The sequence below is a fragment of the Diadema setosum genome, chromosome 5 (genome assembly GCF_964275005.1).
Source record: "Diadema setosum chromosome 5, eeDiaSeto1, whole genome shotgun sequence".
NCBI classification, from domain to species: domain Eukaryota; kingdom Metazoa; phylum Echinodermata; class Echinoidea; order Diadematoida; family Diadematidae; genus Diadema; species Diadema setosum.
Genome location: NC_092689.1, coordinates 25,598,084 through 25,623,482, shown reverse-complemented (window position 1 = coordinate 25,623,482; position 25,399 = coordinate 25,598,084). Strand labels below are relative to the sequence as shown.

Sequence of the window (25,399 nt, the reverse complement as noted above, 5' to 3'; positions counted from 1 at the left end):
ACAGCACAAATTGTCAGTTTCCATGCTAAAAAGTTGAATTCGCTGCAAAGAATACTTTGTTTTGTAATTTTACATTGACCACACAATCCACAGTAAATCGAAACAGGCCAAGAAACATTTGAAGAGTTTGTTTGCAAAAACCGATAAGTCCATTTTTGAAGATTTTGAAGTACGGTCTCTGTTATAAAGTACAAAATAATACCTTTTAAATGATATATTGGTCACTACATATAACGGTATATTTTTGAAGTTATGGTCAAAAGAAGCAAAAATTTTCTTATTATTCCCTTTATTTTTCTTGACCTTTAATCGCAAATATCTCCATTTGACAAATATGGACTTATCGGTTTTTGCAAACAAACTCTTCATTTAATATTGCATTACAATCATCTGCCTAATCCTTTTTCTCTCTCTTTCACACACACACACACACACACACACACACACACACACACACAAACATGTTAAACACATGGGTACACAAGTGTGTACACGGAAAGCACACACAAATGCACCAATACTGTACAAACAAAGGTTACTGGCATGAAATGGAACTTTATTTGCACTTCAATTTTTTTTTTTCTTGTTCATTTGTGAATGCTTGCGTGCAGTATGGTAAGACTGTCACAGTTTCACCAAGCATGATGTTTCAATTATGCAAATGTATAATGGATCTTGAAATACCCAACATGTTCTAAAATATGAATGTTATAATATTGAGGAATTGAGTGTCATATTCTAACAAGCAGTTGTTTTCCATAACCAAATGACCTAAGATAACTCTCGCTTAGTTTCAGTACACCAAGCATGATAACTCAATATCCACTCATACACACCACATGTGCTTCCTTAGAGACCCACTAGGCTTACACTGCTACACCACCTTTTATGCATCACAACATCACAATTGTCAGTCAATCAATTATGTAAAATGCCACTAGGGTTAGATTAAAACATTAAAAAAAAAAAATCTAATTTCCACACAAGTACAATAAAAGGAAATATACAATTGAAATTCTCTGTGTTGGGCCCAATAAAAATGTTACTATCTCTCTAAAATTTGTGTTCATGTGCAGAATAGTTCATCAAGCAATAAACAATGCAAGTCTCTTAAGGAGCATTACACAGTGTCAAATTGCAATATCACTCTCTTCCTCACATACAGACATACGAGATACCTGTACCTGCAGTATGTCTGACACAATACATACACCACTGTATGTAGCAAATATAACTTTCTTATATAATATGTTTTTTCAAGTGCTGAAATGTTCATATTCATGAGCACAATAACTATCACCAATCAAAACACCAACCAGCAAGACAAACTGTATGAGGTTCCTGAACCTGCAGTACTGAGTATCTGGCAAGTGGCACTTATGTTTAATACAATTCATATATTTGGTTAAATACACCTATCACAGTACAATGCAATACATGATCAACTTGACAAAACACAACACATCTGCTTAGAGTAAAACACACAAAAACAAGACACTCTGAGTACGAGTGATGCTGCAAATCTCTGCAGTCATGTACAGCAGTGCATTCTGTGAACATGGTGAGGAATTGTGAGGAATTGTGTGTGTGTGTGTGTGTGTGTGTGTGTGTGTGTGTGTGTGAGCCATTGGTATCAATGGCTCATCTTGGGAGATCTATTCACCAAAAATTCATCAATATTGGTGACATTCATCCATAACAATTGATTACTGTAAAACCAGGAATGTTCGCGTGCATCTTAATTTCACAAAAATAAAATGCACACGAAAGTTCTTGTCTACACAATATGCATGGGATGCCAGTGGCAATTCGCAAAAATGACATGCCGCGAAAAAGGTTGTCGGCTCCAATTCGCTAAATTCTCATGCCACGAATGTATCGTGTTTCACAGTACTCAACCTGCAAATAGCAAATATTGTCACTTAGTAATTCCTATGGATTTGTATGGGTGGTGAAGATAAAATCTGGAACTGGTAGCACGATGCCTTGTATTTTATCACAGTGACAAGTCCCCATGATATGGCATGTGGCACGATGTAGCATATTTTATTCAGAATTCTAAGATGCACTGACTGCCATTAAATCAAAGTGGATTCTTGTACATGTATGCCATTTCCATGGCAATGCTCCCAAGATATAGGGCCCACTCCCATCTTCCAAACATTCAGTGTTGTACATGGCACAAAACCCTTCTATAACATAGCAAGCTTACGTATATCAACACATAAGGAAGTTAAGAGCTTATCTTAAAAACATTGACTTCGCTGCACTTGGCTGGCTCATATTCAAGCAAAATTTTGAGGGTGTCAAAAAATCACAACCAAAGCTCAATGATGTAAAGCTGTGCTAAATAATATGGAGAGGTGATGTACTTGTATACTCTTGCTGTTGAAAACGGTGCGAGGATATATACCATTCTCTGTGTAGCTTTTCAAATGCTAGCTCAGTTTATAGTTACATGAACCGAAGTTATAAGCACAAAGTACATAGTGACATAGACATGCCGTTGTGACCTTTACTTTCATAAAATGTGAAGAAAAATGAGCTTTAGTACTTGGCACAATGACAGTAGATAATGCAATTTTACTCATATATGCCTTTTCAACACTGATCAGATGGGGAATAATACAAACATCCAGACTAGCACATGTTTCATAATGAAAGTCTTTATATTTGGGGTTTTTGTTGTTGTTGTTTACTGTATCAGAACTCAAGTATGGTAATTCCATATGTTACAAATTGCTATCATGGCAACCAAACCTGTAATGTTATATTTAACATAATTATATTGAGAATAAAAACTTCTGCAATGTTTTCCCAAACCTTATCATACTTTTTAACAGGTATTACACAGCTATTCAGAAAGAAATCATTTTATTCCACAAGCTTGGCCAATGATTACTTATTTTTGTCTGTGGACTAATAATGCACAGTGCAGTGTTTGTGGTGTTGCTGGTGCACTCCCATTGATATGAACACAGTTACAACAAAATTCTCATTGCAACAAAGTAAAAATTCAGGTCCAAAACTTATTATCTATATATCTTTTTATATATATATTATGTCTTTATATATTTTAGGCTTAACAAAAATGAATGAAAATCGGCGGTCCTGAGGACTTTGTTAAAACGGGAGTGTACTGCACAGTATTTACTGGTTCCGCCCTGCAGCAGTCACACAATGCACCCAAATTATCGGCCCTCACTTTACTTCCAGTTTTCACTCATAAATTCTTACAATGATTGCCTTACTTTTGCAGCCACTGGTTGACATCCATGGGAATGGTGAAATAAGGAAAGCCAACAGCTCTGGTCTTAAAAAGAGTAGATCCAGATGCCTGCGCCATAAGCCACTTTTCTGTGGCCTCCTGCTGAGGGATAGCCATGGGTTCCTCCTCTGCCTTGGTTTTCTCGCTGCTCACCAGCCACTTGGTTGCATCAGTTGCTGGTTCCTTGAACGCTGCAACAGAAGAGAGCAAGGGTCTTGGGATCAGCCACTCGGCTTCTGTCTTCTGGCCTTCCATGGCTGTCTTATTATCTTCAGTACCCATCTCTTCGTCATCTTCACCTTTCTTCAGCAGCCACTTGGTAACCTCCTGCTTCTTGCTCGAAGTTAGCCTGGTAGTTGTGGCTGATGTGCATCCATCAGATGGTTTTTTCAGCCAAGCCAGGTTTTCCTCCAACTTCCACTTCAGGAAGCCAGAGATGATGCTGGACTCATAGTCGCTGGTAGGAATGGTGTCTGAGACAAGCCAATCCATGGCTTGACCAGACTTCTTCATTTCGACTTCTGCTCCAGCTGGTGAGCCCTCTGTGGAGGGTGGATCTCGTTTGAGCCACTGGTTCTTGGAAGACTCTGGGATACCGGTGAAGTGGTTGCTCGGTTTTGCAGTATCCCTGCAATTCTCATCACACAGACATTCATCAAAAGACTTGCATTTCTCATTTCCCTTGCATACATCATCGATTCTTGGGGAAGATGAGGGCTTCTCATCAGAAGAACCAGAGGAGGATGTTGAGCAGCATGAAGTTTGGTTGCAATCTCCTTTAGAGGCTTTCTTCTCCTGCTTGCCTCGTTTTGGAGGGCTGGACTTTGGCTGACAGGGGACAGTAGCTCGAGTGGGGGTCTCCTGAACACAAGCTAGGTCAGCCAGATCTTCAATCTCAATTGCCTGCATAAAAAAAACACAAAACAATGATAATACATGCATCAACCACATGGACACACGGACAGTTTTTTGCTATTCTTTGGGCCCACCGTAGCTAATCACGTAAAGTACAATTTCAGCACAAAAAGTTTACCAAACATATGACATCATATGAATACATGTCTGAACACACTATACAGCCTCTCTTGACACCTCAAATGTTATTGCAATCGTCAGTTTGAATATAGGTTTCGTTTCCCATGTTATTTCTCTCTCCATCCCATATATGTGTTTCATGAACAAATTTGATTTTGAACTTCCTATTCCTAAAAAGCACTAACTCCACAGTTGAATATATATTCAGAAACTATGCAGGAATTACTGAGACAATCAGGCACAAGACTCACCTTAGCTGGCTTCTGACTGGTGTTACAAGTGTTGTTCCCCTGGACCTCCATGGGCTGCTCCTCCAGAGGACTTGCTGGGCTCTTCCGCAGCCAATCCTTGGTGCTACCAGACGACACACTGAAGGTTTGCAGATACACGTGTAAGACAAATCATTAGCTTATGATCATCACAACATTTAAGTATATTGACTGCTTTGTCTGTTCATTAAATATTTTAACACGTATCAAAATCTATATAGACATAAACATAAATATTACAACGACAGATATCTTATTCCTTTTCAGGCACTACACAGTTATCACTCTAGCTATTGAATTCAACAAACTAATATAAAACATCTTTTTGTCTTGTGTGACAAAACTTGAGGTAAGAGAATACTCACAAGTGAGCAGACTTCTCCAGGTGGTGACGGCTAACTCCCACTGGTGCCTTGTTAGACTTGGGTTTGATCCATGTGACATTTGGTGAGTTCAATATGTTTGCAAAATAGGACTCCACTGCTTTAGTATGAGCACTTCCACCATCCTCATGCTGCATCATACTGGTGTCATCGCCATCATCTGCTGTCACCATTGCAAAGTCACCTGCAGAAAAGGATATTAAGTCATGTATTGTTTGAATTACCTATGATATTTCAGCAAAAGGAACCCTATGTGTACAGCCTTCACACAAACACCCCACCCAACTTACTTTCACTTTTTACCCATTTGGTTCCGTATACTCACAACAATTAACAGTAATAAACCATTTTCATCAACAAGTCCCAAACCATGTAATGATGGCAATTTGACTGCTACACAGTTCATCAGGATAGGCTGTTTCCCCAAGTTTCACAAAAGGCAAGCCCACAACAGACACAATGCAAACAGTTTGAAATCAAATACAGTTAAACTCGCCTAAGTCGACGTCGCATATGTCGAATAATCGCTTAAGTCGATGATTTTAAAAAGTCCCAATTTTTCCCCATTGACTTACGTGTATTAATTCACTCAAAAGTCGAATTTTGTAAGTCGAATACTCGCCTAAGTCGATGAAATTCCAAGAACACTTTCACGGAAAAACCACTGAATTCACTGTGCCTCAGTCGAATAAGATTTTATTGTGTAATAAATCACTGTCATTTATTATTCATTATTTATTACTCAATCATTATTTTGTTTGTCAGATGAGTTTGAGGTGACAAAAAAAAAATGATCTAAAATCAAAATTCAAAGCGATATCATGGGATCGTTGGAACTCTCTTCGTGTTTTGAGGTCCGCTGGTACAGCCCTGTCAGCTGTCGCGCTACGTATGTACAGCGTTCGTACAGTACACATGCGTTCATTTACATGTACAGCTTACAGTATTGAGCTTGTAGTGTAGCTTGCCATTGGCAGCGCTGTGCAGTGGAGTGGTATAATGGATGAAGCTGCTGAGTTTTCAAAGCGGAAAGTAGGGGGAAAGTTACGGGCACGGGTAAATCAGAATTGCACCTCTACACGCATTTCAAGCCACGGTATGGTAAACTAGAATCAATCACTGCTCAAATATCGTTCATATTCACTTCCCCGAGGTTTAACAAGGGTGTAAAGTAATCGGACCTGTGCCAATACCAATGCACTGTCCATGCAAAGTTAGCCGCGGCCCTGCCGGGCGACCCGTTCTGCGGCACACCGCTCCAGCTCTCGGCTCCAGAGTAGACAACATACATGTACATTATACATACATGTATGTACGCGTGGTGAAACTGTAAGTCGATTTTTTTGACTTACGCACAAGTCGAAAATCGCCGAAGTCGATGTGTTTTGCTCAGTCCCGAAAAGATCGACTTATGCGAGTTTAACTGTACTCTGAAGTTCATATTGAATACATACCACACAGTAATTACATTTTACAAGCACCAAGAGCAGGGTAAAGGACTGTATTTCCAGCAGGTACTTACCAGGTACTTCAATGACTCTTCACCTTCTAATCACTGTGAACTTAACAAATATTGCTTGCTCTTAAATGTAGACTGATCTAGTTTCACAAAATCCCCCACCCCATCATGTCTTGTGCCAACCTATACACTTGTACATCAAATATTCAACTTGTTGCTCTGTCCATAACTTACCATTGCTTCCCTTCAGGAGCCATGCACTTTTGTCGGTTTCCTCCAGAAAAACAGGATAGATGATGCAGGGCATTTCATCCATGTTACCATCATCTGGTCCTGAACGCTCTCTCAGCCACACCTGAGAACCAGCAAACTCTTCAAATGGCTTCATGATCTGCTGCAAAACACAATATGGCACAACAATATGAACATACGATTCATTATCATATAATCTTACAAAGTTCATCAGCATTCAATGGTAAATGATGTACAATAATCTTGGCGTAAGCTGGGGGGCATTTCATGAAGGAACTTGTCGGATAAAATATCTGACAAGTCAATTATATCCGACAAATTTTGAGAAATTCTTTAGTCTGATTGGCTGATTTCTCAAAACTTGTCGGATATAATTGACTTGTCGGACATTTTATCTGACAAGTTCCTTCATGAAATGCCCCCCTGATCTTGACAGGACTGAGGAAAATGCATCGACTTCTGCGTGTACAGAGGAACAAACACGTAGGCTATGTATGTACAGTTGAACTTTTTGTTTTCAGTGACTTAGGCCATAATTTGACATATATGCCATCAGCTTATGCAGAGTTGACTGTATATATTACTCACTTTATATGGATCTGCATTTTGCACTACTTTAATTATGTAACATAACAACAAAACAGAGCAACAGTTCTGGCATTCTACAAAGGGTTGAATCAGACTAAGTTTGTTTGTTTTTCTCAAAAGGTGCATGAAGAAGTGCTCAATTCAGACATACACCCTCTGGTCAAGAGGCAACACTCACTCTTGGTGCAGAGGTTTCATTGTCCTTTTCAATGCGAGGGCGCTTGGGGTTCACACTCCCGAAAGACAGAATGGCCTTCTTCATAGCCTTGGAATTCCCCTCAAACTGGAGAGCAGCATCCTCATCGTGTGCCAATTGCAGCTGCCGAAATCTGCATGATATTAATTTGTGGATAATATAAAAAAGAAAGCTGATCACAATCTATTGCACATAAGTACAGGAGAACACCTCTTCACTACTGCCTTAATATTTGGTGAAGTTTATTTTTATTTATCAAGAAAATATTTCTATGATCACACGATACTTATACAAAGGTCAAATAATCAAAAAAGAAAGCTCAAATATTCCCAAACTGGGTCTGTATATCATTGCAGAGTTTGTGGGTTTTTTTTCTGTGGACTGATATGGTTTATATTCAACATATTTTAACAGTCTTCTACATTCAAAACATTGCAACAGTCATCAGAATATTTGGTGACTTTTTTCTTTAATTTTTCCTTTTCTTTAATTCTCTTACCGTTTCATGATGTTATCCACTTCCTGAAGAGACACTGCTGCCTTGCCAAACTTGATTTGGTTCACAAGTATCTCTAGAGCTCCCAACTCTCTCTTCAGTTCCTCTGCCTGGAGTTGAAAGTGTTCCCGTTTAACTTGGTGAATGGTGTCAACCTGGTTGAGAAGATGCACTTCTCGGCAGCGCAGGCTTTCAAACTGTCGACTGAAACAGAGCTGGATATCTCCCTTTGTCTGAAAATGAATGGAAAATCAACAAGCACACATTATGCAACAATAAACTATACACCAATATGTACAAACACAAAGAAGATTATGTTTCTGCTGACATGTTTTTTTTTTTTTATTTGTTTGATTTTCAAGGCAAAAAGTTTGAGATACATATGTACATACAGATTGGACACAATTTTCTTAAAAGCTCAAAAATACATTACATGGTATTGCCACTGGCCCTGAAGCTGGTTGAATTCAAAGCCAGAAAATGACATCTTTGCTATTTAAGTTCTGGTTACCTTTGACCTTGACCTTTTGCCTGTAATACTCGTTGAATACATGTACAGTGTATGTTTGAACATGCAATAACTGTCAACATACTATTATTTCTGCTTTGTCCACCAACTTGTATCACCACCAGACATAACTACAATGTAGCTCCATAGCTGAATAAAGCTCCCATTTTGGTTGTTGTTGCATTGGAAGGTACACATGTTATCTCTGACATAATTTGATAATCATTGCAAAATTATCCTGGAAATGATGTATTTATCCTTGCCCTTCCTACTGAATTACAATGTAAATCATAACTGGCGTTCAAAGATGAAGCTACAGCATAAATATGTCACTTTTAGCCAAAGTTCAGTGACTTTTGACCTTTGATCTTGAGGGATTTTGCCGAGAATTGAATCAGCATATTTAACACCTCAGCTAGATTATAGCATTGTAAACCAGGGAGGTGAATCTCACCTCCCTCCTGTAACCAAAGCTATGTACCATGAAAATACATTGAGCACTTCTACCTTTTTAAAAATTGTAATCAGACCTGGGACAGGCACAACTGACACATGGACCACCCAAAGGCATTATGTCAGCAGCTTAATTCTGGGCAAAGACCTGAAAATACAGGACAACCTCATAACAAGGTCTAAAATTGTACAGGGTGACAAACTATATTTCTGAATAGCAGGAATTCTCAATGGTTAAGTTTACATGTATCGGATTCATGGAACTTTGCTTCCATTGATGAGCAATATTTGGTAGAAATTAGCTGCCTTGATGGTGACTCTCTGAGCACTTTCTGCTGTAGATACATAGTGCATACAGGATTGCATATAAATCACTAAAAAGACCATGAATTTTCCCAAGTTTTATAGCTGAACCCAAAAGAAAGTTTACATGCAAATCTGCACCTTATCTTAGCAGTAATAATGACAGATAATCATTTCAAGAGACCAGATGCAGTAATTGTGCTCTCAGTGAAACAATGAGCATTGCAACAGAATGTCATTACAGTGCGTGTATTTCGTAACAAAGGAGTACTAATTTGTACATTCACTTTTCATAACCCTAGGCTAGAGAAGGTGTAAATCCTTCAGTTTTTAATGTTAGGTGATATTTACACATATCAGTGATCAGAGGGCGTTGTGCCTGTCTCTGAAGGGCAAGAAAACAGAAAGTACTGAACTCAGATGGTCAGATATTGTGTGTGCCTCAAAGGTTTGGGATTTCCTGGCCTATTTGGCAGGAAGAAGTGATTCTGGAACTACAGCTGCTATTGGCTTAAATCTTAGCATGTGACTGTCTCTCCTTCCCTTTATGGCACTGGCTAAACTTCCACATTGATGTTAATACAGGTGAGGTGACATCATATGCTATTCCTGGAAACCTGGCAATAGCTGACATTTCTCTTGTGGAAACTGATACTATACAAGCAATGACAATCTCAGATAGAAACAGTGCATGCTATGTATTGCAGTACAGAGGCCAGAAGTTTTTGTTCTACTTTGAAGGATCAACATAAACAACTAAGTTTCAAACCATGATGTGGGAATAGGTCCAGGTAAGTTCTTTTTTAAGCCCACCTCTAATCAAGGTAAGTTCTTTCGTAAACTCAACCACTCATATACAGTGTGACAAGATACATTTTGTAAGTCCTTCCATCAACATACAAATGTACATGTGCAATGTACAAATCTTGTATGTCAGCATCTGTACCCCTTATTGCATTAGCCAATGATTTGATATGTTCCTGTTATGTGGAATGTCATTTGCAGATTCAGTTTGTTGGTACTGTGTGTTTTGAAAGTGGATAGTTTTATGCAAGTAATTTTTTGCACTCAGCCAGGTGAGATGACTTTAACACATTTCAAATTGAGTTTAAAATGATATCAATTCCACTCATAAATTATATTTATTTCTGGTAAGCTTCCTTCTGTTTGCGTCTGTTACATACTCAAAAAGCTGCATCACTTCGGTGATCCCTCACACTTATCCCCAAGTTGAATTATCCTTCAAGTTTATATCAGGTTTAAGTGTGTGGGTGTGTGTCAGACACATACATACTGCTATAGCTTCTGACCATTCGAGCATTGAGAATGAAGGGTTTCTGGGACGAACACAGTACTAGGATTTTCTATAGCTCAGTCGGGAGAGCACCGGGCTAGCATCTGGAGGTCTTGGGTTAGGGTTAGGGTAGATGGAATCCCATTTTCTTTGCTCATTTTTCCACTAATAAATTGTAATAATTTCTGGTCAGTTTCCTTCTGTTTGTGTATGTTTTTAATTCATTAGAATCAAAACAATAATTAATGGAACACATGGCAAGCAAAAAATATTCGCATGATTTTATCTTTGCACAAGTTTCTGGTTGCATGAAATGTGTAAAAATTTCAATTTTTACAGTAACTGACTTGACTCGTGCAAGAAGTCATGCACTTTAGTCTAATCAAAAGAATAAATAAGACGCACTGTATGTAAATCCTTCCTGCCTTACAGTAAAATGAGATAACATACAGTATGTAGTTTTCCAACATCTGTAAATGTGTAGTTTGTATATGTAACAGCAAGCCAAAACTTTATAGGCATCATATCCATTTCATAAGTGGGAGGGAAGAACTACAACAGGCAAACATGTTTTTTTTTTTTTTTTTTTTTTTTTTGTGTGTGTGTGTGTGTGTGTTTTTGTTTTTTGTTTTTACCAACTAAGAACCAAGACAGCTCAATCTCCCTGGCTCAATGGACCAGTCATAAAACCAACATTTTCAAGCACTGATACAGCTGTACTTTGATTGATAAATGCCTAAATGATTATATGAACCTAATGCCTCAGATGTACATACAGCTGTACTTATTTCTGTGGTTTTAATGTACAATGTATGAATTCATTTAGAAACCATGGCATCATGGTCATTCATCACACTGCCTCAGACTGGTGAGAGTGAATAAAATCAAGTACGGTCAACTCTACTTTCAATGTACAATGTATGTCGACATCATATGTGTCAATTAATCATAAAAGTTGATGAAAATAAGTTCCAAAGTTACCTTCATAGCCTTACATTTGTTATTCCTCTGTACAAATAAATTTTTGTTAGACAACTTGTCACCTAGTGTATATAAGTTGACAAAATTTCACTGACAAATTTCACACAAAAATCTCTATATTGGTACCACCATAATCGAACTACAGGTACCGCAAAGTATAATCAATCACTGTCAAAGTGCACTATGCCATTCACGTAAGACTCAAATACTTGCTGGCGTTCCCAAGTTACTATGTGTACTGTACACACAAAGATTACATGTGTATTGTGCATATATCTTACAGATTGGTTAAATCATTAGTGTGAGTGACTGAAACATGTAAAATCAGTAAAAATTGAAATCCTTGCCTCTGAAGCATTATCTTGTAGCTGCTCCCGGATTTCATCAAGGTCTGTCAGGGCACTTTGAATCTGGGCCAGACGCTGCTCAAGATTCTGTAGGGCACTGCACTGCTTACGAGAGTCCATGCTTCAGCCGAACTGTCACCCAAGTTTCACAGGACAGAAATGTGAGGTCTCTATTCTTGGATGGGTAGCCCTTCCAGCTCTGCACTGCATGCATACGGTATGTACGAAAGTTCACACACACAATGTTAGTGTAACTAGGTGTATACATTAGTAAAATGCGGAGAGAACGGTGATGGGTTGGGTACAGTGATAAGTGTACATATGCACTATGTATACAAACGTTTATATATATATACAATGTAAAGAGGTTTTCATGTTTCGAAGAGCAATTCTACAACATGTTGAAGCTGGCTGTCATTTAGATTTATGTACCGTACAGAGTCAAACAGAATGCTAGAGGACAATAATAAAGTATCACGATGAATTTCAAAGTTCTGGAATAGAGATGGGTAGGAGCCAAATGACGTAATTAGATGATGTGACTACGTCTTGGCCTCTCAAGTCTCCATGTACATCATCAACGTACAAACTGTACAAACCACTCTTTTTTTCTTTCTTTTTTTTAAACAATGAAATAAGATGGAAACATTTGTATTATTCATTTTCTTCCTATATTGCAATAATTGGGCAACAACGAATCTTTAACTCTTAAATGTGCCACGTTCGCATGCCCGGCTCAAGTCGAGTGTGTGCCAAGTTCGCATATTCTGCTAAAATGCACAAACCTGCCGAAACAGATAGATAAATCACAAAATGCCAACGTACAATGAAAGCCTTTCTTGCGATTCCATTCCTGTCACATGTGTACATGTAGCTTGCAGTTTATGTGGTGATTGACTATCAAGTGGTGTTCCCAACTGGATTTGTGAGTAAATTCAAAGTTTTTCTCACTGATTTGTGTGCAAAAGTCATGTATCTACAACAATGTAGCTACTGGTCATTTGAAAAAAAAACAAACAATCATACATGTACAGTAGATTTGTTATACAATTTACATCAAAGCAAAGCTTGGCATTTTCTTTACAACTTTTCTCACTTCATGTCCAGGATAACAGAAATCTATAAAAGTTACACAGATTTGAAAAACAGAATGTTTTCCAAAGGCATGACTACCTATAGTATCGTCGCCGGTCACACGAACCGACGAATCCCTCAGGTTTGCATAAGAATGACAATTGGAGAAAATCGTGTTTGAAGTTAACCCATTTTTGACTTATGGTTGCTACACTTTCATGTCTATAATTTCCAATTATTTTTGTAGTACATCAGACTTAAATTCTTGCTCTAACTTGTGAAGTTTATATCGAATTGTATTGTTAACAAATAATCGGGAAATCGTCAAAGACCTCATGCATGTATTTTCGGTCTGCAAAGAACGTTGTCATTTTCCATGTGTGTTCATATGTACATGTACATTGAGCGTTGTTATTGTCAACGCATGTATTACATAGTACGCGCACTGTGCGCGCGGTCAATGAACTGTTGAATCTCAAAAACTACACGCAAGTCAATGCGCACTGATTCGTTGGTTCGGTGACCGCGCGTACTAGTACGCGCGGTCACCGAACTGTCGAATTGCCTGTTTAACACACGCGTCTATGGGGAAAACAAATAATGTTCACAAATGGAATTACATACTTCTACAAAAGTGATTAACTACGTAAAAATTACACCGAATTACACACTGAGAATTTCAGAATATGTAGTATGGAATGTCTACTATCGAAACGAGTGAAAATCTAAAAATCGAAAATTTGACCCAAAATAATGTGGCACACAGAGGGTTTACGCCATGGCACATAAAGAGTTAATAAAATAGGTATTTATTGCTACACTAATACATGTACGTAACTTACACGTACATACTACATGAGTATGTACATCATTTTCATATTTTTGTCCACAAACCAAATCACTTCAACTACATGTATGCACACAAATATGTCATGGCAACTAATATTCACCATTTAGTGCAAACACATGTAACTTTTCATTGAAACTTTTTTTTTTTCTTAAACTAAAAGGCAGTTCCAAGTTTGATATCTACCTACAAATTTGTAAGTTGCATATGTTCAACTTTTCTTTCACATTTTCCTGAACCTTTATTTTTCTAACTTTTTTAACACGGGAAAAAAAAAAAAAAATCTATGTGTACATGTAGAGTTTCACTACCACTACCTATTATTTTGCTTCACATTGTTTGGGCAGTATGAATGCATACTTCTTGAGAAGATACCAGTGAAACTTCCTGCATGCACTTGTGAAGTTTCTCACTTCTTGCAAAACTATGCATAATTTTGAGAAGCTTTACTGCATTTGGCTGAAAATTTGAGAATTTTATGACACCATAATACATTTTATTTAGATCCATTTGTGTTGTTTACAAACATTGTGCATTGTTTTGTAAGCTGTAGTGTATCTGCGTTTTCTTCCTGTGAGAGCAGGAAGTATGGGTAGTTTCCTATCACTGAAACTATGCATACCATTATACCCCTTTCCTGCTGCCCCTCTCGGTGAACCACCGTTGGATTCCCCGGTGAATTCACTGGGGAACCTCTCGGTGAAATTTTCACTGCCGTCGTTTCACACCAACGACAATGCTCTCGGTGAATTTTGTTATGCAACTCTCCCCTAGATGTGTTTTCTGCTCGTACCGCGGCCGATCCCAGCTGAAGTGTGTAATAATGGCGCGATTCGCGCGCCAATTTGAACATGGTCTGGTGGATACTGTACTACAGTGCGTAGTGGTTCCGTACTCGTAACTTCTCTATATCACCACTATCGATCGTAATTCGCATTTTCGGAGGGCCTTCATTTCATTGCTCAGTGTTGAAATTCGCGATATTTGCAGCTCATTATTGTATACAAAAAAAAAAAAAGAGAGAAAAAATATAGAATGGAATTTGCTATCATTGTGTCACTGATGCTTCTGAATCAACTCGGACTGTTCAGAAACCGAGTGATGTGAGTTGCAATCGCAGCAGTATAGTCGAGTACGAAGACGGATGAGACTCATCAGCGTACCAGACTGGAAGAGGAATCAAAGAACAAGAAGAAGACACGGCAACTCGAGTACACTCTAACTAATCAGCTCAGTTTATTTGTATACGGCATGCGTAGACGATACAACACCAAGATGCAATACTGTACAACAATGCCGTCGCGGCTGTGAAAGTCACACGAACGACATACTCCTGTAGTCGTGCGTGTATTTACATGGGTATACACAAATTACGTGTGGATTAATTTGGGAGAGCGCGATAGCTAGCGAAAAACGTGTGCATGACCAGAAACAAAACATAAGCTTTGACATAATTTGCATATTTCCCCCGGTGTTTAACCGAGACAACCTTTCACGCTGGGCGTTCCTCGGTGAACCACCGGTGGTTCCCCGGTGAACAATTGGTGTTTACCCTGGACGCTTCTAGGGTAAAAAATGCCCAAAATTTAATCGGTGTTTCACCTAGGCTTCCCCTAGGTTTCAACCGAGATTCCTTTCACACTGCGGGGTTCCCCGGGTGCCCCCGGGGGCACCCGGGGAAGATTTCCTTCAGCGGGAAAGGGGTATTAGTTGTCTGTAGTGTGACTGCGTGCTAAAACTTCTGGAAGTTATCGGGAAGCAAACTACACATGTACAACTTGTACACTGGCTGTGTACTTGTTTGCATAGTGCAACCACGGCTATTGAATCATTTCCAAGGTACATGTACGGATAGAATAGTGTAATGTTAGTACTGTAAAAATGGATATTTTCGCGTGAATAATTTTTCGCACTCAGCCAGGTGAGAAGAGTTTCGCGCGTTTGAAAATCCGCGGAACGAAGACATAAAACTAGATCTACTGCTGGAACATATGGCAAGCAAAATATTTGCATGCTTTTAAGTTCATGCTAGTTTCTGGTTGCGCGAAATGCACGAAAATTTCAACATCGCGAAAATTTCCACTCTTACAGTATTCGACCTGACCTTTGACCCTTGACCTTTCACCTCATGACCAAAACTTCCCAGAAGAATCACTCTTGGGCAATAGTACATGTAATGGCATGGCATGGTAGCTCTACTACACATCGACCACCCTTTTTTAAACCGACCGCGTACAGTAGTTTTGGCGCACAGAACGCCTAGTATGCACTGCACTGCGCGTAGAGCACGTAAAAATGTATTGGCTTTGACCATTGATGAGGATGTGTGGGAAAACGCAAAAATTCACTGCTCATTAATGGTTTTAATCAAGGACAAAATTTCGAATGAATATTTTAACTGAATCGTAATGTGATGTCAATGCATTTTCTAACAAGCTTCGTACAACACGGTGTTCAATACAACTCGGTTTGTGTGCATTGTCAATACAAAAACAGCGGTCGATCTAAAAAAGGAGTGGCACCGCGAGGAGCTGAAAAGAGGGCACTCAAGTTCGACAGGGATATTTTTGCACTGAAACTTCGAATTGAAAAGGGAACAACAGCATTTGATAGTGCTGGATTTTCTCAATCACGTAGGTCAAACTTGTTTTAAACTGAATTTCAGTGTTAAATAGTCTTATCAGGCAAATAGAAATTAGGCGGTTGATGAGTAGTAGGACCAACCATACATTGTACATGTAACAGTGTTAGAACCATATAGGGTCTAGTTAAATGCACTTGTCAATGTAATGACGCACCCCACTACCCCCGGACATGGGTGCGTCATGGTCATTTTTTGACTGACAACACGGGTTTTTGACGGACACCACAGTCACTTTTTTGACGGACAAAACGCTGCAAGTGACGAACACCACAGTCACTTTTTTGATGGACAACACGTTGAAAGTGACACACACCTCGGTCACTTTTTTGACGGACATCCTCAGTACATTTGACGCACCCCCGAAAGTACAGAAACGATTTTTGCATACATTTTATTCAAGCAATTTCATTTTCTTTTGGTTCGTTAACATAATTTGTAAAAGTTTTGGCAAGTTTCCCTTACCCTGGCCCTGTAAGCACCGTACCGTCATTCACTGTACATCACGCTGCTGCTACGATATTCCGTACAGCACAGTTAGTACAGTGCACTCCCGTTACAACGAACACGGTTATAACGAAATTTCGTTATAACGAAGTAAAATGTCTGGTCCCAAAATTATCGCCATTAATGTCTATGGTACGAAATTCGCTTATAACGAACACGGTTATAGCGAAATTTTCGTTATAACGAAGTCTTTTCCGAGCCCCAAGGACAAAGAAAAATAAAAGAAATGTGCTCCGTTATAACGAAATGCGGATAGCTTTCGAAAATATGTACCAGAACAAACATGAGCGAACGCTTCACATCACGCTGTGTTCGCTCCGTGTGTCACGCACAGTTTCCGTCAATTTTATGCTCTCTTTAATGTGATTATCCAAACGAAATTTAAAAGGTAGCGTGTACCATCCCGTTTCACATAGCTGCGCAGTGTAATATGAGTATTCAACAAACAGAACATGATATATGCGTGGTTTCCTTGGTTTTGTTATATATTGTATTTGTTCGGTTATAACGAAATTTCGTTATAACGAAAGAAAACTGCCGGTCCCGAGCATTTCGTTATAACGGGAGTGCACTGTAGTACCTAGATGTATTCTGTGCATGCAATCCATACATGTACATGACAATACAAACACATGTGTGCCGATGCGCTATGTGTGCGCGGCTATTGCTAGTCCGGTGGATGCATACTGCAGCACAGGTACACACCACGCTACGGCATTCCCGCGAGCCAGTTGCCGCTGTACGTAGATTCGCACAGCGGGTGCGTACTAAACAGCGTCGCGCGTCTTGTCGAGCTATCCCGCGAGCGATATTTTTTTTCCCAGGATGGGAAAGGCATTTATTTGTCTTGGTGACTTGGATAAAGAATAACTATCAAGTCTTTGACTTTATTACTCTCTCTAAGCCTGACGGAATAAACCGTTACAAACTTAATACACTTTAGAAATTAAGAGCAAAAATGAAAACAAGATGTTGAGCAAAACCCAGCCTAGGGTTCGAACCACCGTCCATCTTTTAAACGCTGGTAGCTCCATGATCAGAGCGCTAACACATCGTGCCACAGCGAGGAGCAGCCGAGATTGGTGGTCATTGGGTTTATGAAGTATGCAAACAGAATTTGTCTGCCTATAGTCTTAGGCTTCAGACGTTTTTTGTCAGTAGACTGCCGTAGACTTTACACACACTAGTGACTTTCCCATCCTGGGAAAAAAAAATATTGCATCCCGCGAGCAGAAAATGGCATGCGGCAGGCAGTTTCTTCTGCTGCCGCTTCTTTTAGGCTGCGTTCACATAGAAGTATTCGGTATTCGCTATTCGAGCACCGAGTGCACCATCACCCGCACCGTCAACTCACCATCCCATGCAGTGAGGATTTCTTCCTCCTACATCCCAGCAAATCTTATTAACAATTTCTAAACTGCATCAGACTATCAGTCTGCATGCTTAATTTTGCTAAGGGGCAAGTCCAGACCAAAATTGTCATTATTTCATAAACGAGAGACGGTATACGCTGCAAGAAAATCGAACAAGCTCGATTCCCACTTTGCTATACTATTCGCAGCTATTCGCAGACTGTATTCGGTACTTTCGAATAGTGCCCTCTTATGTGAACCGGTGTGAGGAAATCCTATCGTTCGATTCAAGCGATTCGCGTGCCCTCGAAAACAAGCCCCGAATACCCGAATAGTATACTTCTATGTAAACGCAGCCTAACTGTCAAAAATTCGCCTTTGTCACCACATGCACAGAACATTATTTAGACGCACATTGTATTGGAATATAAACGAACTTTCTTCGATAGCAATGTGTGTTGGTACGTGTTGCATCGCAATATGCAATAGGCACTAAGTGTTCGGCAGTAAGGTTGAAATTGTTACATCGCTGAACAGTCCCTGGTTTGAGATTGCGTATGCATGATTTCATGGGTTTATTGGAGGGAAAATGTGCGGAGAAAGGGTGGCTTCTAAATTATTTGCTTGCCAGATTCTGGCAAGCATTTTTCCCTCTTATTCCAAAATGCTTCCCGACTTTGATTTTCACTTGCCGCGGGAAAGCGCTCACTGTAATTTCACTCGCGATACAAACGTATCCTGTACTGCTGGTAGCGTGCAAAAATGTGTGCAGTTTTCCATAGCCAAGTGACGTACCATGACGCACCCCTCGGTTCAAAATAATGCGTGTTATTTTCCATAGCCAAGTGACGTACCATGACGCACCCCTCTGTCAAAAATTTGATCGACAATGATGGGATTTTGACGCACCCCTCGGTCAAAAATTTGACGGACAAAGCTGGTAAAATGATGAACACCTGGGTCACAAATTTGACAGACCAAACGAGGAATGATGCACCCATGTCCGGGGGTAGTGGGGTGAGTCATTACATTGACAAGTGCACTACACTGTAGTATTAAAGGAAACCAAAACCCAAATAGAAATGCAGATTGAGTGAAAGCAGCAACATTAGTAGAACACATCAGTGACAGTTTGAGGAAAATCGGACAGTTGATGCATAAGTTATGAATTTTTAAAGTTTTGGTGTTGGAACTGCTGGATGAGGAGACTACTTGAGTTTATGACATCATGTATGGACAATGATTATAAAGAAAATATTTATAACGAAAATTCAACATGTTTTCACTTTTCTAGCATAATGAAAAAGCACTTGACTTACCGCTTTCAGAAAGTAGGGGGAGTAATTACTACCCTTGACATATAACTCTGTATGTCCGTACCAAGTTGATGGAATGTGCAATTTTCATGAAAAATGAATTTTTGCGGAATTCCCTTTATATTTTCTTTATATCGTTGTCCACACATGACATCATATGGCATAACCTCTAGTGGTCTCCTCATCCAGTGGTTCCAACACCAAAACTTTAAAAAATTCATAACTTTTGCATTGATTGTCCTATTTTCCTCAAACTTTCACTGATGTGTTCTGTTGCTGCTTTCACTCAATCCACATTTCTCTTTGGGTTTTGGTTTCCTTTAAGTTTCATGAAGATGCCTTGAACCATTTCCATGATACAGGTGTAGAACTCTACAGTGAAAATGTACAGTTTAATCATTTTCACATGACCTTTTGTAGGGGTGTCTAGTTTGATTTCGGCCCTGTAACCGTTAGACTAACGTTAGAACCATGTCTACTCTAAATCTTAAAGGGATGGTACAGTATTGGTGGAGATGAGAATTGGGCTTTTAACTTTTTTGCGAGATACCAAGAAAACTCTTATAATATAGTACAGAGCATACCATTTTAAGAGGAATTCAAGGTTTATTTGATGAAAATCGGGTGTGTAATGACTGAAACATCCAAAAACAAAGCAAAACAATACGATCGTAATAAAGTGTGGGTCCCACACTTTATTAGAATCACCCTTTTTTGGATATCTCAGCCATTTCAAAACCAATTTTCATCAAATAAACATTGAATTCCCCATAGAATTACATGCTCTTTCATATTTCATAAGAGGTTTCTCATTATCTCACAAAAAAAAAAAAAATGTAAGAAACCTGAAATTAGGTCTCAACCAAAACTATACAATCCCTTTAAACTTATAGGCCTAGGCCCTGCCCTGGCCTAGATCTATTTCTACTCTTTCTATTGTAACGTTAGTCTATTAAAACTCATCTCAGAATAATATTGTGACCAAACCCAATCTGACAGTGACAGGCTGATTGCCAAACAAGACTTGTTAGAAAATTTACTCAATTCAGAGACTGCTCTTGTTAGAATCTATTCTTCGTCTTCTGGCATGGCAGTGCATTTTGGCAATTCACTGTGCATCACCAACCGGGAAAGAGCGAAAAAGGGAACGCCATTGCACACCGCGACGATCACACGTAGGCACAATGATACGAGAACAATACGATTGACCTTTTCTCCAAGTAGGTCGCCGGGGCGATGGGAGAACAGTTGTAGGTGTTCAATATCCTATTTTGTGTAATGTCTGCCTTTAAATATGCCTATTTATGAACCCGCAGATTTGAAGAATAAATGCTTGTAAACACATCAAATCAACAGTTGTCTCATTTCTATAAAAAAAAAGTTGGGTAAATTGTGGGTAAATCTTGCCGGCGACTCGCTACAACTTAACCGCTGGCACGTATACTGAAAGGTAGAGTACCGTAGACGGAAGCGGCACCAAGCAAGCAGCAACGAACAGACTGACTGTCAATAAGGACTGCCAACCACACACACAAAAAAAAATAAAGATTACAAGATATGATTACCAAAACATTATCTCTAGAGGCTACGTAAATATACATAATGTAGATTGTATCAATAATTTAAAAGGAAAGTTTTCCATGTATGCAGCATAGATCTATTCCCTTTTTACTTACAAAATGCACGGCCTCTCTGCTCAGCCCGGGTACAGTTAGCTCGGTCAGCACACTACATACACCGTATATACACACGACACGACATAAAAGTAGTTCAGCATCGATCGCATGGGCCATATGGGATCGCATCAATCATCGCTCGCGCAGCAGCGCAATCGCGCTTGGACGACATACATGCGTTCACCGCATGCCTTGCGCCCATGGGGTGGCGGACATGCGCAATCGATCCATTCATTAGATTTGGCAAGGACGATGTAGGTGTGACTATTGTGTGAGCTAGTCATAGAGCTACATGTACCTGTACGTAAATACAGTACAGCTCTGTGGTGCTAATAAAGATCGTACACTCAGATAATGTACGATCTTTGGTGCAGGTCTCTTGATCTTCCCACCTCCCTGTTTGGTGCCAGCGCTTGCGGTGAGGACATGCATTCCACCTCCCTGGGACATGTAAATTTGATCACTGATAACAAAATTTACTGATCAAAATATAGAGATCAGTGGCGTAGTAGGCCGCACTTGCACACGTATAGGGGAATGCGGGGTATGTTAGCCAATTTTTGCTGTGGGAATGTAACTCAAATAACTGAAAATCTTACAGAAATTGCCGCTGTCTTATTTTAACCCGTGGGAAACTTTTAACCCCACACAGGTGTAAAGTTCAACAAAACCCAACTAAATCATTATTGCCCACTTGCAGTTCATGGTTACCTATCAGCCCCTACTTATGTTGTTGTTGTTCGTTGTTGTCGTTGTTGTTGAGTAGGCCTACATGCGACAGTGTTTGGAATATTTCATTTAGGCCTACAACTTGTAGGCCCTACTGCTGTTGCTGTGCAGCATAAACAAAATTTGAGATATACTTCGGGTAATGGTCAACACTATTTGAGACATGCTTTGCTTAAAGTGAGGCATGAAACTATTGAAATGGACAGATCTGACTTCATGTTTACTTTTTTCTTTGTTAAGTCTATACAGAGTACGTATGGAAGTGACTCACTTCCCATGTGATGATTATGTTGCACTTATCTTAGGTAACCATGAACTGCAAGTGGGCAATAGTTGGGTTTTGTTGAACTTTACAATAAAAAAATAATCATAACTAAAGTAATGTAGGGGGCGCTGTAAAAGATAGTTTCTTTAAAAATAGAAAAAAAAATATATATATGAATAAAGGGGGCGCACGCGCCCCTGACATTTTTATTGCCTTAAAAAAAAGGGGGGGGGGGGCGTGCCGATCAGTGCGCCCCATTGCCACTGAAAAGGAATCCCATAGAGCATGGACCATAGGTCCATGCATAGAGTAGACCATTGTCCCAATAAACAGAAGACAAGCAGGCCTATAGACCATTGTTTTTATAAAGAAAATTCAGGGAATTTATTACTTTGTGTGATGGAAGAAGTCTACTGCATGGGGAAACACAAGCCGAGCTGCTAAAGAACTGCAGTATTATAGGGCCTATAATATGTCAACTTTGCAGCAGGAAGCGTCCCATCATGGCACGAAATGAAAAAAAAAAAGTCACAGAAATTTGATATCCATGCATACAGTAAGTATAAGTACTCAAACATAAGATATACCGGTAGTGCCATAGAAACAAAATAACAGAACTGGTGTTGTGTTTAAGTGGGAAAGTGTAGCAGTTTACACTCACACTGTCAAAACCTGAGTGTACTGCATGTGAAACAGACGCTTTACTTTTTAACAAGCAATCTATAACATGCTCAGAAAAACACAAGAAGCCCATTCTTCACGAACATGATCGGCACAAAACCATATAGTCGTTTAAAAACAAGTACGATACAGGGGAACTTCATAAAGTAAGCAGCATTGATCTACCACAAAATATGTCTTTGGTTGACATAACACATGGTTTATAGGAAGCACATGTTTTCATAAACACCGTTGTTTCATCAATTTAAAAGAATTTTTATGACATCGCAAGCTTTGTCATTCAATGGATACAATAAGTTTGCAAACGTTCCTAATGAGCAAATTACTTAAAACAACTTGATTTTCTTTGCTTAAAAAACTATTCGGTTCTGAAAATAATGACAACTAGAAATGTCGCTTTGGCGACTGGTATGCCTCCGCCATAATGCATGATTTTCCCAATAGGTCTAGATAGTACATGAGGACAATGTGTGATTACATTTTCACAAAATTGGCAAAATATTGAAATGACAAGTTTGTCACAAATGTGTTGAATGTTCACCTTCCTTGACCTAGGATTTGGATGAATTAATTGGATGAATAGGAGAGCATGTATCTAGGGATTTAAGGACTTTAACTTGACTTTGACCCATTCATACATTTAGGCATTGAGTAATTTTCTAGGTACAGGTGTGGAGAAAAAGTGCAATTTCTGAATTGTACAGTAAATTGTTACCATTTTCATCTGGCCCTTGACCCTAAAATTCATAAGATAATCACTTTCAGGTATAGAACATGCATAATATGTACTAAGTTTCAAGATAACTTGAGCCACTTCGAGATATGGAGGAAAAAGTTAGTTCAGCACTTTCACTTGATCTTTGACCTTTTGACCTTTGAGGCAAAAAAAGAAGAAAAAAAAACTTTTCAGAGAATTTCTATTAGGTTACACATACACCAAGTGTAAAAAAATAATAACCCTGCTGGCATTGCATAAATATGAGGGAAATAGTAAAATTTATAAGTGTTGCACTTGACCTTTGACCCCTGACCTTTGACCCCATGAACCCTACATTCTCTAGATAATCACTTCCAGTCAGTGCATGTATATACTATGTTCCATGAAGATACCTTGAACAATTTTCCAAGGCACGGAGAAAAAAAAGAAGTTTTGATATTTTTACTTGACCTTTTGACCTTTGAACTTTGACCTCATGACCCAAACTTTCACCCGAGAATCTTAATTGGGTAATACATGTATACACTAAGTTTCAAGAAAATATCTTCAGGCATTCAATAGATATGGCGAAAATAGTGAAATTTCATGTATTTGACCCTGATCTTTTGACCTTTGACCTTTGACCTCATGACGCAAACTTTCACCAGAGAATCTTAATTGGGTAATACATGTATACACTAAGTTTCAAGAAAATATCTTCAGGCATTCAATAGATATGGTGGAAATAGTGAAATTTTATGTATTTGACCTTGACCTTTTGACCTTTGACCTTGAGCACGTGCACTCAAAAGTTGATAGGCACAACTTCACCCCCTAATACACATACATGCCAAGTTTCATTAGGATACCTCAACAGGTTTTGATAGTTACCTTGTCCACAAAATTCATTACGGACGGACGAAAGGACGGACGGACGGACGCAAGGACGGACGGACGGACGGAAGGACGGACGGACGGACGGAAGGACGGACGGACGGACGGACGAACGGACAACCCGAAAACATAATGCCTCCGGTGTCACAGGCGATCCGTTCCGGCCAGTCGATAAGTTCCGCCGGAACTTATCGGCGGACTTTGGCCGGTATATTAGATCCCCCAGATCCAATCGGCGGGATTTTTGCCTCACCGCCGATAAGATCCCCCACCGCCGATTCGATCCGGGTCTATACCGTACAATGTATACAAAGTGGTAATGGGGAAACACCCCTTCAGTAAAATGTACTCTTCCAGTCTCCCTCTCAGCAAATGAACTTCTCCAAATCTCTCTGACCAGCCAACCGAATAAAGTTGCCAATTTGAAACCCGGACTACAAAGCGATTACCCTTTTGCCCCTCTCCCCCTCCCTTATCTCTTTCGTCGTCATGGTGGCCATGGTACAGTCACAGAACTCTGCTCTGTAGAGTTCTGCACGATGTGACGTTGATCATGCCAACCTATCTCTGATTTGAATCATTTTGAACAGAATAATCGAATGAGTTACTGTAATTGGAATGTTCGGCATGCTTCATGTTAACTTCTGTAATACAAGGAGCTTCATATTAAACATACTATGAGCTCAAATAGTCCACCTTCATTTTAATGTCTATTTTCAGGGCACAGAGTCTAATTTACTAACCTAATCATTTTAGTGCGATATTTTTATAACGACCAATGTAATCGCCAACGTCATACATGCATATTCGTTTGGTTCATTATTTTTTCAGTTGTAACAACTAAGAATGACGGGATGAATTCTGTTTTTGTGTGTTCAGTTGTCTTTA

The 25,399-nt window shown here is 39.3% G+C and overlaps 2 protein-coding genes across 5 annotated transcripts in view; both read right to left on the bottom strand.

The window, feature by feature from the left end:
* LOC140228650 (large ribosomal subunit protein bL21m-like) overlaps positions 1–25,399 on the bottom strand; it is a 148,025-nt gene that overhangs the window by 55,332 nt on the left and 67,294 nt on the right. The window lies entirely within an intron of this gene.
* Positions 1,354–21,292, bottom strand: LOC140228647 (nuclear receptor coactivator 4-like). 4 transcript variants are annotated; one of them, XM_072308896.1, is made up of 8 exons: positions 21,246–21,292; positions 11,833–12,036; positions 7,950–8,179; positions 7,433–7,583; positions 6,649–6,808; positions 4,938–5,139; positions 4,555–4,672; positions 1,354–4,171 (listed from the first exon to the last, which is right to left on the bottom strand). In XM_072308896.1, exons 2-8 carry the CDS (start codon positions 11,950–11,952, stop codon positions 3,248–3,250), a joined length of 1,905 nt encoding a protein of 634 aa, XP_072164997.1. In that variant the 5' UTR covers positions 11,953–12,036; positions 21,246–21,292; the 3' UTR covers positions 1,354–3,247. The 4 variants fall into 4 exon arrangements, with proteins under 4 accessions (XP_072164997.1, XP_072165000.1, XP_072164999.1 ...); XM_072308899.1 differs by having other exon boundaries at positions 6,649–6,805; XM_072308898.1 differs by having other exon boundaries at positions 11,833–12,031; positions 21,246–21,273.